Source organism: Erigeron canadensis, chromosome 6, assembly GCF_010389155.1.
Source record: "Erigeron canadensis isolate Cc75 chromosome 6, C_canadensis_v1, whole genome shotgun sequence".
NCBI classification, from domain to species: domain Eukaryota; kingdom Viridiplantae; phylum Streptophyta; class Magnoliopsida; order Asterales; family Asteraceae; genus Erigeron; species Erigeron canadensis.
Genome location: NC_057766.1, coordinates 1,822,721 through 1,836,330, shown reverse-complemented (window position 1 = coordinate 1,836,330; position 13,610 = coordinate 1,822,721). Strand labels below are relative to the sequence as shown.

Sequence of the window (13,610 nt, the reverse complement as noted above, 5' to 3'; positions counted from 1 at the left end):
ATTGCTCATTGGACCACAAAGATCGGTGTGTACTAGCTCGAGTATTCCTTTGGCTCTTAAAGCAACTCCTTTCGGAAATGGTTTCTGATGATGCTTTCCGAGTGCACACCCTTCACAAACTCCTTCAACTTCTTGAATTTGTGGCAAACCTCCAACCATATTTTTCTGGTGAAGTAAATTTAGACTCTGAAAATTCAGATGTCCAAGTCTCCTGTGCCATAACAAAGACTCATATGCAACTGTTGCTTTTAAAGCAATGTGATTCCCATATTTGAGTGTGATGGGAAAACTTCTGTTCTTTCCCATTGTTATCTTCTGCATTAAACTTTTGTTCTTGCCTTTGTCATAAATGTTGCAACCTTTTCCTTCAAAAATTATAGAGTATCCATGCTCTACAAGTTGTCAAACACTAAGCAAATTTTGGTCAAGATCGGGAACTAACAAAACATCATTAATGTATTTGGTACCTCTTTTGGTTTCCACCGGGATCTTGCCTTTGCCTTTCACTTGCACCACAGCTCCATTTCCCATTTTCACATGAGATTTAATTGTAGTATCAATATTGACCAAAATACTTTCATCACCGGTCATATGATTACTACAACCGTTGTCAAGAAACCAAATGTCAGTTTTGTTGACGGTGGCTGAGTGACAAAAAAAGACATTTCCATCTTTTTGTTTTTCTTCGGAGTAGTTGGCTTGTTGTTGTTGGTTCTTTTGTTGACAAAATTTTTCAAGGTGTCCAAATCTATTACAATAAGAACATTGAAACTTTCCTTTGTTCCAACAATCTTTTTCATCATGATTATCTTTCTTGCAAATCGAACATTTGTAAGAATTTGCTTCGGCGAGTGATTTTCTTTCAAAGTTGAATCGGGGTCTTGAAGCTCCATAGCTTTGGCCACGTCCTCGACCTCTAAAATTTCTGCCTCCTCTTCCACCACGGAATGAGCTCCCTCTTTCGTAACTTTGTGGTGGCTTTTTATCACTTTGTAAACCGGACTGAAATGCACTTTCAATCGTCCTGCCAGTGTGACGTGTCATGTGTTGCTCGTAAGACTTCAACGAACTTAACAGTTCTTGAATACCCAAAGTTTTGAGATCTTTGGTGTTTTCAATGACTGCTATAATTGGATCAAATTTTTCCGGAATGGTAATGAGAATTTTCTCGACGATTCTTTGGTCATCAATTTCATCACCATAACTTTTCATCTGGTTAACCAAATCGGTTAATCTAGACGAATAGTCATTAAGTGACTCATTTTCTTTCATCTTCATATTCTCGTAATCCTGTCTGAGAGACTGCAATTTGATAGCTTTCACTTTTACATCGCCTTGGAATTCTTCTTTGAGAACTTCCCAAGCTTCTTTAGCATTCTTGATCCGCATGATCTTTGGAAAAATTGATGGTATGACTCCCCGCTAAATCATACTTAAAACAGCTGCATTTCTGCTTCTTTTCTTTTTTAATTCAGCCATTTGTTCAACCGTTTGTTTTTCAGTTGATAATGGCTCTTCAAATGTATTATGGACATCATCTAACACATCTAAAGATTGGAATAATGTCTCCATTTTGACACACCAATAATCGTAGTTTTCACCATCGAAAATTGGGACAACAACATGACTAAGATCAAATCCTTGTCTTGCCATGAGTGTTAAAAATATTGTAACTCGTTTAACCCAATATAGATTGAACAAGCTCTGATGCCAATTTATGTTGGAAATATGATGGAATTACTTAAGTATATGACACTTGATTGGATAAAAAAACTTGGAAACTAAAAATTTGGATTTATAAAAGATAATATTACAAATGAAAGTAATACTTTAAAAACTATAAAAGTTGATGTACGTAAACTTATTTTTAGGAGACTTGCTTTTCTTTTACTTTGTCATGCAGATTTTATAGATGAAAATGCATGACCAACTCTACTATACAAAGTTGACAAAGTGTAATGTGAATAACCACAGCCTACAACATATTTAACACATGGTGTTGATTGAAATGTATAGTAGGTAAAGCCTCCATTGTTGAATATCTAGAAATTATCCTTTCTTTCCCTTGTGAGCAAGGCGTGACTGATTTGCATAGATTTAGCGAAGACATTTCGCGTGGACTAACATTTGATTAGCATACCTTATCAGATCATCATGTGCTTTCAGACCACCATGCCTTATCTGATCAACATCTTCTTTCATCATTATGTGCTTCGAGATCAGTATGCGTGACAGGGTCACGTTCAGCAGACTGAGTTGACACTCCATATAGTAAAAAAAAATAAAAATTGGTTACCAATTATAGATAATCGTTGATGGGGGTACTAATATTCTCTTAGAATCAGCGTTTGACACTCTACAAAGAGACATTGGTGGCAATTTAGTTGTCCATTGATCTATGATTAACATATCAGCGAGCCAACCCTTTTCTATTATAATAACTCGGGGTCAATTCCGCATCAATATGCTTGGTCAACATCTTTGTTCAGGAAAGCCAAACATGGCTTAGATGTTGCTGTAATTGATGCAAACTTTTCCCTTTTCTTTTATCTGATTCATTATTGCATACTATTTATCATTCAACTACTTGGCTTAATTTATAAATAGATGGTGTAGTAATAACTTTAAAATTATTTGCTTTCGTGGCGACAAATTATGTACATTTTGTGACTTAAATTTTCATTTGGGCAGTTCTTATCTTTTAACTTAGACACTTATTGCAGTCTTTCTTGAACTGATTAAACTTGTATTGTCGTGATTCTTTTTCTTTATCAGAATACATCAGTTTCATTGTGCAAGTGTCGCTAAGGGAGCAACAAAGTGAAAAAATACGCTTGAACATAACTTCAGCGTTGCTATAGTTCAAAATAAGCATCAAATTTGCAACAATACAACAGTTTTAACTTAATGAACAACAAAAACACTTGAAACTGATAATAACTACAATCATCTCTAAACGTCTATCATATATTAAGTGTTAGTTTTTAGTTACCTGAAAAGCAATGTGGCAATGTGCTTACAAGATTGAAAGCTGATAATTGGTTCTTAATCTTAATAAACAATCAAAATAATAAATGAAAGTAGTTTTTTTTTAATTGGTTTTTAATCTTATTAAATAATCATCTTGGACAGATTACTGTGTCAATATATGATTGGGATATTATATGAAAAAATATAGTTATTGCTAACCATTCCTATTGAAAGTGAAGGGCAAACTCGCGTTGCATGGCATCTATTGAGTAGTTCTCCAGGCAAGGTAATTTTTATTATAAGTTTAATTATGTTTTGAAGTTATTATATTAATATATTAAACTGTTGATATTTTTCAGCTTTGTCTTCATGTTAGAACAATAGAACTCTTCACGAACTCATTCAGGTAACATGATACTTCGTTTTTTCCCCCTCTGTAGTTCTCATACAATGTCTATTTGGAGGTTAAACCGAGCAGGTATGGATTTAAACAAACAAATGAAAGTTTCCATGTGAGTGAGCAGTTAGTGAACAAATTGGACTCCGATATTGCTTTATCTAGAATTGGAAGTGACACTGCTCCACCTGTTCTGAATTCTCCAAGCTACCTAAATATTGGCTATTGGGTCTCAGTATTTTTTTTAGCGGATTGTATTTTTATATATTACCTATTGTTGAAGACATGAAGTCTGTTAATGGGTTGGGTTGTTTGATAGGGAGATGGAAAGGCTATTCAATAATGGTACTTAAATATTGGTTGTTAGTAATAATCTTTCAGTATCATCCTTCAGTAATAGTATTTCAGTAGTAGACTTCAGTATTGGCTCAGTAATCGTCTTTCAGTATTGTCCTTCAACAATCGTACTTCAGGATCATCCTTCAGTAGTCTAATTTCAGTATTTTTCTCTCCATGAATATAACCCTCACCTGCTTTTTCTATGTGTAGGTAAATAAAGGAGAATATTACTGCAAATGTCACACCGGCTGTAAGATGAGATAACACGCTCTCAAAATGAACGTGAAGAATGGTTTGATGCGCCATCTACTTCTCAGTCAAATATGAAGATTGTGTTGGATTTTGAGAGAAGTTCAAAAGATAATCATACTTCAGTATTGGCCTTTAGTAGTTGTACATCCGTACGGCCTTCAGTTATCGCACTACAGCTTAATTTGCCCTACAATAATTTTACTTTATTATTGGCCTGCAATAATCGTACTTCAATTTTATCCTTCAGTATTGGCCCCAGTAATCGAAATTCAGTAATTTTAGTATCAAATTTGTTGTATTCGTTTTGATCGACTCTTTTTTATCTATCTTCTCCTCTACTAGAGGAGGAGTTCGGCTGATGTCACAAAAAAAGTGATGTCAACTAGAGGCTTTGTCCACGTAGGATTTTGATGTCACTACATGATGAAATTGCTATGTATTTCATGGTGTTTATACTATGTGTATAAAGTTAGATACAGGGATGAAAGAGAGAGCGGGGATTTATTCAAAATTAAACTTTTTTTTGAATAAAAGCAGAGAGAGAAGAGAGAGGGATGCATGGGGATATGTTTTTTCTTCTCCTAATCTTCTTTCTTTCTCCCATTTTCCTTCGGATCAAATTCAAAATATAAATCAAATCTCTTTCTCTTTCTACACTTTGACTAAGAAATCTGATGTAAATCGTTTTTTTTTATCTGCTCGTGTTCGATGTGATTCATCATTTTCATCTCAGGTACTTTTTCGATCTTTTGAACTGTTTTTTTCGATATGATTTGTCATCTTCATCTTGCTTCTAATTTTTGGTGTTATTGTAATCTGTAGGTTTTTAGGTTTTTATTTTCGGTGGTTAATTGCAAAACAATACTTATATCCTATTATTTGATCAAATGAATGTTAAGTTGAAACTTTTTTAAGTGTTGTCATATATCCATAAAGAAATTTTGTGTATAATTTGAGAAAGATGAAAAGAAGTAAAAACTGCTTATTATTATTATTATTATTATTATTATTATTATTATTATTATTATTATTATTATTATTATTATTATGATTGTGAACAAATTTTTTTAGTTATTTGTGATATATGGTTACTCCTGAAAATAACCCTAAAAAAAGATGTTCTTCATTTTTTTCATTCTTTTGATTATTTTTTTTAAAATTATTTTTCACATGTGTATAGATGAAGATGAAGATGATGATATGGTGGTTGGTTTGTCAACTTGGTTGAACAAAGAACAAGAGAAAACGACTTTCTTGGTAAGTTTTTTGTGTAAGGATTTGTAGTCTGGATAATTGGTGTTTTTAAAAAGAGGTTGTGATTATCATAATTCATGAGTTTCACCTCCATATTTGTGATTAGGTGATTACTAATACAAAGAAATAAATTTTATGGTGATGCATATAAAGTACTCGATGAATTTATGTGGGTGCACACCAAGTGTTTGTGCAAAGTTTTCTGAGAAGTTGTTCGTAATATTTTATGATTATGTTTTCTTGCTCCTTTGAAGACTTGAACACTTGCTATTTGATGATAATTGATTAGTTGTTTTAACTTTTCAAATTTTCTCATAGATCGAAACAAAGCCCATTGATGATAATTGTCCCTTTTTATTGGCTATGATGATGTGTATAGATTCAAAGAGACTTTAGTTTATGAGTTCCTTGGCGTGGCATTTGAGGTGTGAATGTGATTGTTGTCACATGACAACTTTCTTTGATGCAGCCTTGCTGAATCATGACTCTTACTTGAGCATGTCTGAGCCGAATGAAGATATGATGAATTATACGGTCCTATAGAAACATTGGGTTCATTAGCTTAAAAGTTGGTTGTAAACCTATTTTATATGTAAGTGAGTTCGTGTGTTGGTTCATTAGCTCAAAAGTTGAAGGATGAACTTGATGGATGGCTCAAAACCTTTTTTTATGTAAGTGACTTCCTATCAAAACCACTTACTTTGTAGTCTTTATATAAAACTTCGTAATTTATGTGTGTTTTTTGTAGTAAAATATGAGCAGGTCTGGTTGAAAAAGGTCATTTTTTGAGTATGCATCAAAATGGGAGAGGGATAGGTTGAGTTGCACCATATTGCACCACACATGCTTCTGTTATCATTTTGTTCTGCTAAGTTCTGGCCAACTACAGGTCAGTTTCTCACTCTATTTTCCGAATATCGTTTTGTTTAATGTATTTAAGTGTTATTTACAAATGCATTTTGTTGAATTTTGTGACAGGCTGTGTAGATATTGTGTATGGTGATTGCAACCTCATCTGAACCCTTTAGCCACCACACGAGGAAGAAGAAAAAACTGCAGCAACTGCTTAGGCTACTTGTGAATCCCTCAACTCAATATGATTAAACAGGTCGTGTAGATAACTGCCATAATATGTTTAAACATTCTGATAGGTCGTGTAGATAACTGTCATAATATTTGGTTTCATTTGTGTTGACTTTGACTTCTTTCCCCTTATATATCCATATAAGTTCTGTTAATGGCTAATAGTGATGTGTTTGTGTATATGTTTTTAATAAAACTGTTAGGGTTATGCGCCTGTACCAAAATTTTGAGGGATTGCTGTTAGCTTTATATACCTCAATACAATTCTAAAATGTTTGATACGAAAATTTTCTTTGATATTAGGATGTCATGAGCTGAATTGATCCACGGGACGACTGTATATAGTGAGCAATCCCTCAAAAATTTAGACCAAGATCCAGGCCATATGATAAGGTAAAAGCTTTTATCAATCATTAGAATAGGTTGATATAATTGCTAAATACATGACTTATAATTAAAGTCGCTCTTTTTAATATTTAGGGGTTTTGAGCTGAAAATTTCAGGCAAGTTGGATGGGTTGGGTAACTGGGCAATGCTGATTTTTGTCTAACAAATGAGGTATTTTTTTTGTACAGTAAGCCAGGTCGGTTGGCATATACCTTAAAATTTCAAAGTACTAAATTGGTCGGCCGTACAGTAGGGGAACTAATAATTTGTGTAACACAAAAAAAAGTTGAATATTAGTGTTGTTTGGTATCATGTTTGGAAACAACATTATGGGAAAACAAAAAGTTTAACTACTATAAAAAAATCCTTTGCAGACATCATTGTAGTGGGCTTTTTGGCTTGTGATTGCATATTTTACATATTAGTATAAAACCATGAATTGCTTATTGAATTCTTTGATAACATATTATATTATTGTTTTTGTTTATATAGGTGAAAACTGTTCAATTTGGTTGTGATGGGGCTTTAACCGATGGGTGAACTGGTGCCTTGACTGGGACTTAAACCGATGGATGATCTGGAGCGTTGACTGGGGAGTTTAACTCTTAGATTATTTCATGTGTTTGATCTTGATACAAAATGCAGGGTCACAAATCAATGGGTAGATTTATTTTTATGGTTCCAGCCTTCGAGGTTATATTTCGAGATTATTAGACATCAAATATTCTATTGAATGAAGATTTTTACCCAAAGCTCTTAGATTTTGGGCTTGCTAGAGGGACCGACATAAGGTAATGCACATGTTCTTTCATTATAGATGTTACAAAGGAGATTTATTTATAATATAGGTTTATATTTCATAAAAATAAAGTTGGGTATAATTAAATTGTTCATAATATTTTTAGTGAAATCACTATAATGGATCATGCGGTCAAAAGAGAGACTGTAAGTATATATTAGTAGTTACATAAAATGAGTAATTTAGTCTTATATGATTTAGATGGAGATATATGATTCTATGCTTACACAACAGAAATCACATGGAAATCAGTAGTGGGTCATGAATTTTGTTGTGAATGGACTCTGATCTCGATGCTACAACTGGCAAGATAAAGGACTTTCGATACTGTTCAACAATTATATCATAGTTATGTAGGCTGCGGGGGAATACCTGATACTATATGTTTACACTAGAGTTGGAAAAATGGGAGGGTTGGGTTAGGTAAGAGGTTAACAACTGGTTTGGGTCAACAAAGATTAGGTACCCTGATGCAATATGAATAACACATGATTAAGCATTTAAGCTATAAAGATTTGGTTTTGGGCTTCTTTACTTTTGATCTTTTGGTCTATACTAACAAATGGCATCCCCATCTGGCCTTTTCTAAGCATGCTCCAACTATGGTACAAATTGTTGTTTTGCATCTGTGCATCAAATGTTAGGAAACAATCACATGTACCTTAACTCTCACTTCTTTTATTAATAATGGGTTGCATAATCTTATGTAGTATGATGCTGTTAAATGGGCCCCATAAGAGTATAATCCTAATGACAAACAACCTAATGACAATCATGAACAGGATGGAGATCCATAGGATGTTTTAGCTTCGCAGTCTGGTTTTGTGTGGGATGAACTTATGTTTCATGTTTATATGTAATTTGGGGTTTATTCTTAATGTCTAAACTTTTTGTTTCACTTTTATTTCCAGGCACGAATATATATATATATATATATATATAAGGTTCAAGTTAGAACCATTTAAATTGGAAGAACCATGTTATAACTTGATGTTCATATGTGATAGGTATATGTGAACATATTCATGAACATATGTTTAGGGGACCATACAGGCCTGCAGTGTTGTTGGTGCTCAACATTCCGGGTCATATTCTCTGACTATGTTTTTCTTTATTTCTCATTATCTGCCATATGCATCATGGAAGTTTATTATAAATGGACTTATGGTCAGTATGCACGAGTACTCTTCATGGCTATTTTAAATGGGTTGGCGCAACTGCTACAAAAACTAGAATCTTTAGAGTTTTGTATCGAGGTACCTTAATTAATGCCAAAATTAACGTGCATTCTATGGTTACTTTTGGTTTATACTATTTTACTGATATAGTGCTCCATTATTAATATAATGACCCTTTCAGACATATAGCCACTTGGATACATGTAGATGTACATTTTTTATTCAACTTTGGTCTTTATACTCTTGAGATTATACAACTATTTGACTATGCAGAGTTGACTTTTTATAGTCAAAATATGGCAAAAAAGAAGATGAATTACAGATAATGGTACTTTTGATCACGAATTGGATAGAAAGAGAATTCACAAAAAGCATAGTTGGGGATTTTTAGCTATTTTTGTTGATAATAAAATGTTTTGAGATGTGGACAAAGTTAGTAATAATTTTAGTTTGGACAGTGACTTGATTAGGAGGGTAAGTTATATTTGTGATATGGGTATCTAAAGTTTTTTTTTTTTTAATGGCAGGTCATGGGAAAGTTTGGTTTAGGATTGGTACAAATGAAAATTGGGTCTGCTAATATTGTGGAAAGGTTTAAAGTTTCTGCAGATTTCTATTTTTGAGGGAATGCTCTATTTTATCTTTTTTGTTTTGTTTTTACAATTCATATATTTTAGAAGGATAACTCTTAATTTTATTTCTTACATTTTGTCAAATGGAATATATACTAATACTTCTAAAGTCTATACCCTAAAGTCCATACACTTCTAAAGTCTATGCTGGTAAGTGCAGAACGTGATTATGTTATCCATGAAGATTTCGTGAAGGTAGCTTTCAATGAAACGTGATTATCTTATCCATGAAGAGTTTGCAGCACACATACTTCAGAGATTAGAAGTGTTGAAAGATTTATACGAGTATAAGAAAGTTTTTACTTAGGAGTATAAAAGTGTTAAATGATATCTGTTCATTTGATTTAATATTACGTTGGCATGCTGCTATGGTTTTTTTACTATTCACAGGTTCAAGTAGACAAAGGAGAGGACCCCTGACCATCGTATGGAGCAGTGAAAAGGCTAAGAATCATGAAAAAAAAGGACATGTTTCAGTTAACTTGGTACATTTTGCAATATAGGTTAACTTCTCATTCATGTTTTTACTATAAATCGTAAAATGAAATTGACCCATTTCTATTTGCAGCCCCAAGATTGGTGTAGAAGTATCAGAATCCGAAAAGCAAATTTCTCACACTAAAAAGATGAATATTTTATGCATGTATGGCATCAACAGCTTTAGTAAATGGTTTAACATTCTCACTATTAGTATTTTGTGTCTTATGTAAAATATGATACGCTTTAATGAATAACCCTTGAAATGTATTGTCGTATATTTCAGAACCCATATAATTTGGTGATTTGCTATTTGATAAATTTTTTTCGATGGATATACAATGCAGCCACCCATAAAAAGTTGAATCTTACGACTTGAGCCGCTTATTAGAGAACCTTACGACTTAAATCTGATGCATGAGTATAAAACTGCAAGAGCATCAGCAGCTGAACAATCATCGTTTAGTCTCTTACCCTCTTCAATATCGGCCTCTGATTGAAACGGTTTTTTGTAGAGGTGACAAGATGGGTGGGTTGGGTAATGTTCAAAATCAATTGCGTCAGTTTGGATTATTCTGAAAATAATTGCAGTATCGTATCAAAGAGTTGGCAAGACAAAGTTAACTGTTTTTTAAACATGCATGCCAATAGTAGGTGCATAAGCATCAAACTATAGTTACTCAGATGGTAAAACGAGCGGAAAACCTTGATACCTTTTTCCTATAGAAAGAGTGGTGTTTGAAGGTTGTTTTGAGCTGGACCAGAAGGAAAAAGGGTGAATTCAAGATTTTTCTTACAAAAATTCGTTGGTGTCTTGGTGAACTAAAAGCCTTTTCACGATACCTTTTTTCTATAAGCCAACTACTTTGCAAGTCTTATGTGCCAACTTGATCTCCTTCCGTATAGAAACTGGTCTTTATTCATGTTTATTTTTTACTCTATTCAGTATAGTACTTACTGTTATTTACTATACATGTTTTGGTTTAAAATTAAGAGTGTCAGGATTTAGTTTTATATATTTTTGTTTAATGGGTCAAAAACTCCCAACAGTGTTTCTCATCTTCACGTTCTAAAGTGACCTCTTTTAGTGCATTATATTTAGGTGTACAAAATCTTGCAATCGGTTGATACTTATCAGTTGGAGTGATGCCGTCTTTGGCCGTTCTGTATTTATAAAAGGGATTAGTTTCCACGAATGTAAGAAACTTTGAATGAATGTCTATAGTAGGAAATAAATAAAGTTGTGTGTATTGTATGTAAACAACTTTAAAACAATGTTTATTGTATGTAAACAACTTTGAAACAATGTTTATTGTATGTAAGAATTTCGTTTCAACCAATTAAAATCTGACAAGTGGCACCTGTATATGGTTGCCACGTATGTTTTTTTACATACAATAAACATTTTTTCAAGTTGCTTACATACAATACACATAACTTTAGTTTTTTCCTACTATAGACATTCGGTCAAAGATAGTTACATTCCAAGAAACTAATCCCTTTATAAAACGCCATATATTCTGTGAACAATAAGGTTTAGCTATAGAAATGAGTGTTTTTTTGAATCTCAGTTTTTTGCTTTTAATTTGTTAACTTAAAATCAGGTAACAAGCAGTTTGGATTAGAGATCAGCAAGAAGCTCATAGTCGAGATTCTTAAATATGGATAACAAGCAAATTGTCCCTCTCATAGTTTACGGCAGGTTCAGATAGTTTACGAATTTTAATATTTCAACCATTTTGTTGTTTTGTAATTCAATTTTGAGATGAATTCTATTTGATGTAACTATCAATTTTAGCGATTGACTGATCACTACATTATTTGATATTTCAGATTTTCATTATGAGGTGTGAAGTTTTTTTTTCCTACATCAACTTTTTCATTCGTTCATTCTCTATACTCTATTGTTCAATGCAAGTCAATCTCAAGAACAAAGTACTAATTGCTTTAGGTATCCATGTTTTTAATATGCTTATAACTTCAATGAAGCCTTATGCCAAATGGAAATAATGGCATATTTCGATTTTATACCAGTTTATCTATGTATATACATTGATTGTGCATTTATTATGACTTGGCTTCTATGATTAAGGATCTGTACTTCTTAAGATATACATGTTATTACTGGTGTCAAGTTTTGGGTATTACTGCAATTGTATTGCTAATGTTGGTACTACCCATGGTTGTCTACAAACATTTATTATTCAAGTACAAAAACAGTAAAAGTTATATCACAAATAGTTTAATAAGTAAACCAAGTATCTCAAGCATAATGTACATATAGAATCTTTTATGTACACAATCAAAAAAGATAACGTATACATAAAGTTTTTGGTAACTTCACATATAGTATAAGTTCACAAATAGCATACTGTATATATGGATTTTTTGATGTACAATTCATAAAACCGATTTTGAAATTTGGTCCTTTATATGTAGTGCTCTTTTACATAAAAAAAAAATATTATAAAACTTGCATCATAAAACTTATTGATAGAAAGAAAACAAAATTTATATAGAATTTTAATAACCCCTATACTTTTATGCTTAGGTCTTTATCCCCTTCTCTTAAAAATGAGACTTAACGCTTAGGTCTGTATCCTCTTCTGTTAAATAGGAGACTTAACGCTTAGGTCTGTATCATCTTCTTATAAAGAGGAGACTTAACGTTTAGGTCTATATCCTCTTCTCTTAAAAATGAGATTTAACGCTTAGGTTTATATCATCTTCTCTTAAAGAGGAGACTTAACGCTATGGTCTATATCTGTAACAACCGTGGTTCCTGACCTTTTGACCATATGTACAATTTAACTAACTATCGAGTTGGTTAATATAGTTCAAGTGCAATTTGAAGTTCATTAAGTGCAATGTGTACATATAGATCAATTTGTCGTGCAATTTGGGACGTATGTGTTAGTCGAGGTCATTAAGTTAAGTTATGTTGTGGGTTCGTTTTGGCATTTGAAGGATTGACGATTTGCTATTCGTCGAATTTGGCGGAGCGGGAGCCTACCCTTTTTGGAACTTAGGACGGCCTCCCCCCTTCCATTTCCTCCTCCACCCATTTCATTTCTTATCATTTCTCTCTTTCTTTTCTCTTGCAAGAAAAACACACACAAACAAACACATATATCTCTCTCTAAAATTCTTGCATCCAAACATTGTTATTAGTGAAAGTGTTAGTAGATTCAAGGGTTATTATCATTATCATCATCATCTAGCAAAGATTTGGGTTATCAAAGTGCAAGAAACTTCTCCTTTAGCTTAAAATTCGGATTTATCACTTAGTGAAAGTTTTGGTAAGTTAAACTTGACTCAAAATCATCATTTTATGTTTATTAACTTGTTCTAGTTGATTTCAAGTAAATTCGGGTCACAAATCGGGTCAAAACGAATTAGGGTTCAATTAGGGTTTTGACATGGGTCAAAATGGATTTGAGCAAGGATTTGATGTTATGAATCAAAATTATGATATGGGTTATGTTCAATGATGTTAAAATATGGTGATTTATGCATAAAAATGTGTCTTGGAGCTTCCTTAGTCGATCTTGAAGTCAAGAATCTGCCCAGTCGGAGCATGGCCGCTCAGATAGACGCACCGTGCTTGTGGTCGTGCTATGTGCCCAGTTCTTCCCGTATTGCAGACGCTCACACGGCCGACCATGCGAGCGGCCACAGTATTTCTGTTCCTTCCCCAACTTTTTCGTTTGGTTATCGGTCGACTTTTAATGATCCAAAACTTGTTTATTGGTCTTATATTAACATACTAAGGTTAACAAAATTGGTTAAACACATTTCTAAACACTTTGATTTTCAAGTGGAATTTTGGTGCTAAGTCATTG

At 33.0% G+C, this 13,610-nt stretch overlaps 1 protein-coding gene across 1 annotated transcript; it reads right to left on the bottom strand.

Moving 5' to 3' along the window:
• Window positions 1-402: 402 nt before the first annotated feature.
• On the bottom strand, window positions 403-1,389 carry LOC122603059. The gene has a single exon (XM_043775673.1). It carries the CDS (start codon window positions 1,387-1,389, stop codon window positions 403-405), a length of 987 nt encoding a protein of 328 aa, XP_043631608.1.
• Between the last annotated feature and the right edge of the window lie 12,221 nt (window positions 1,390-13,610).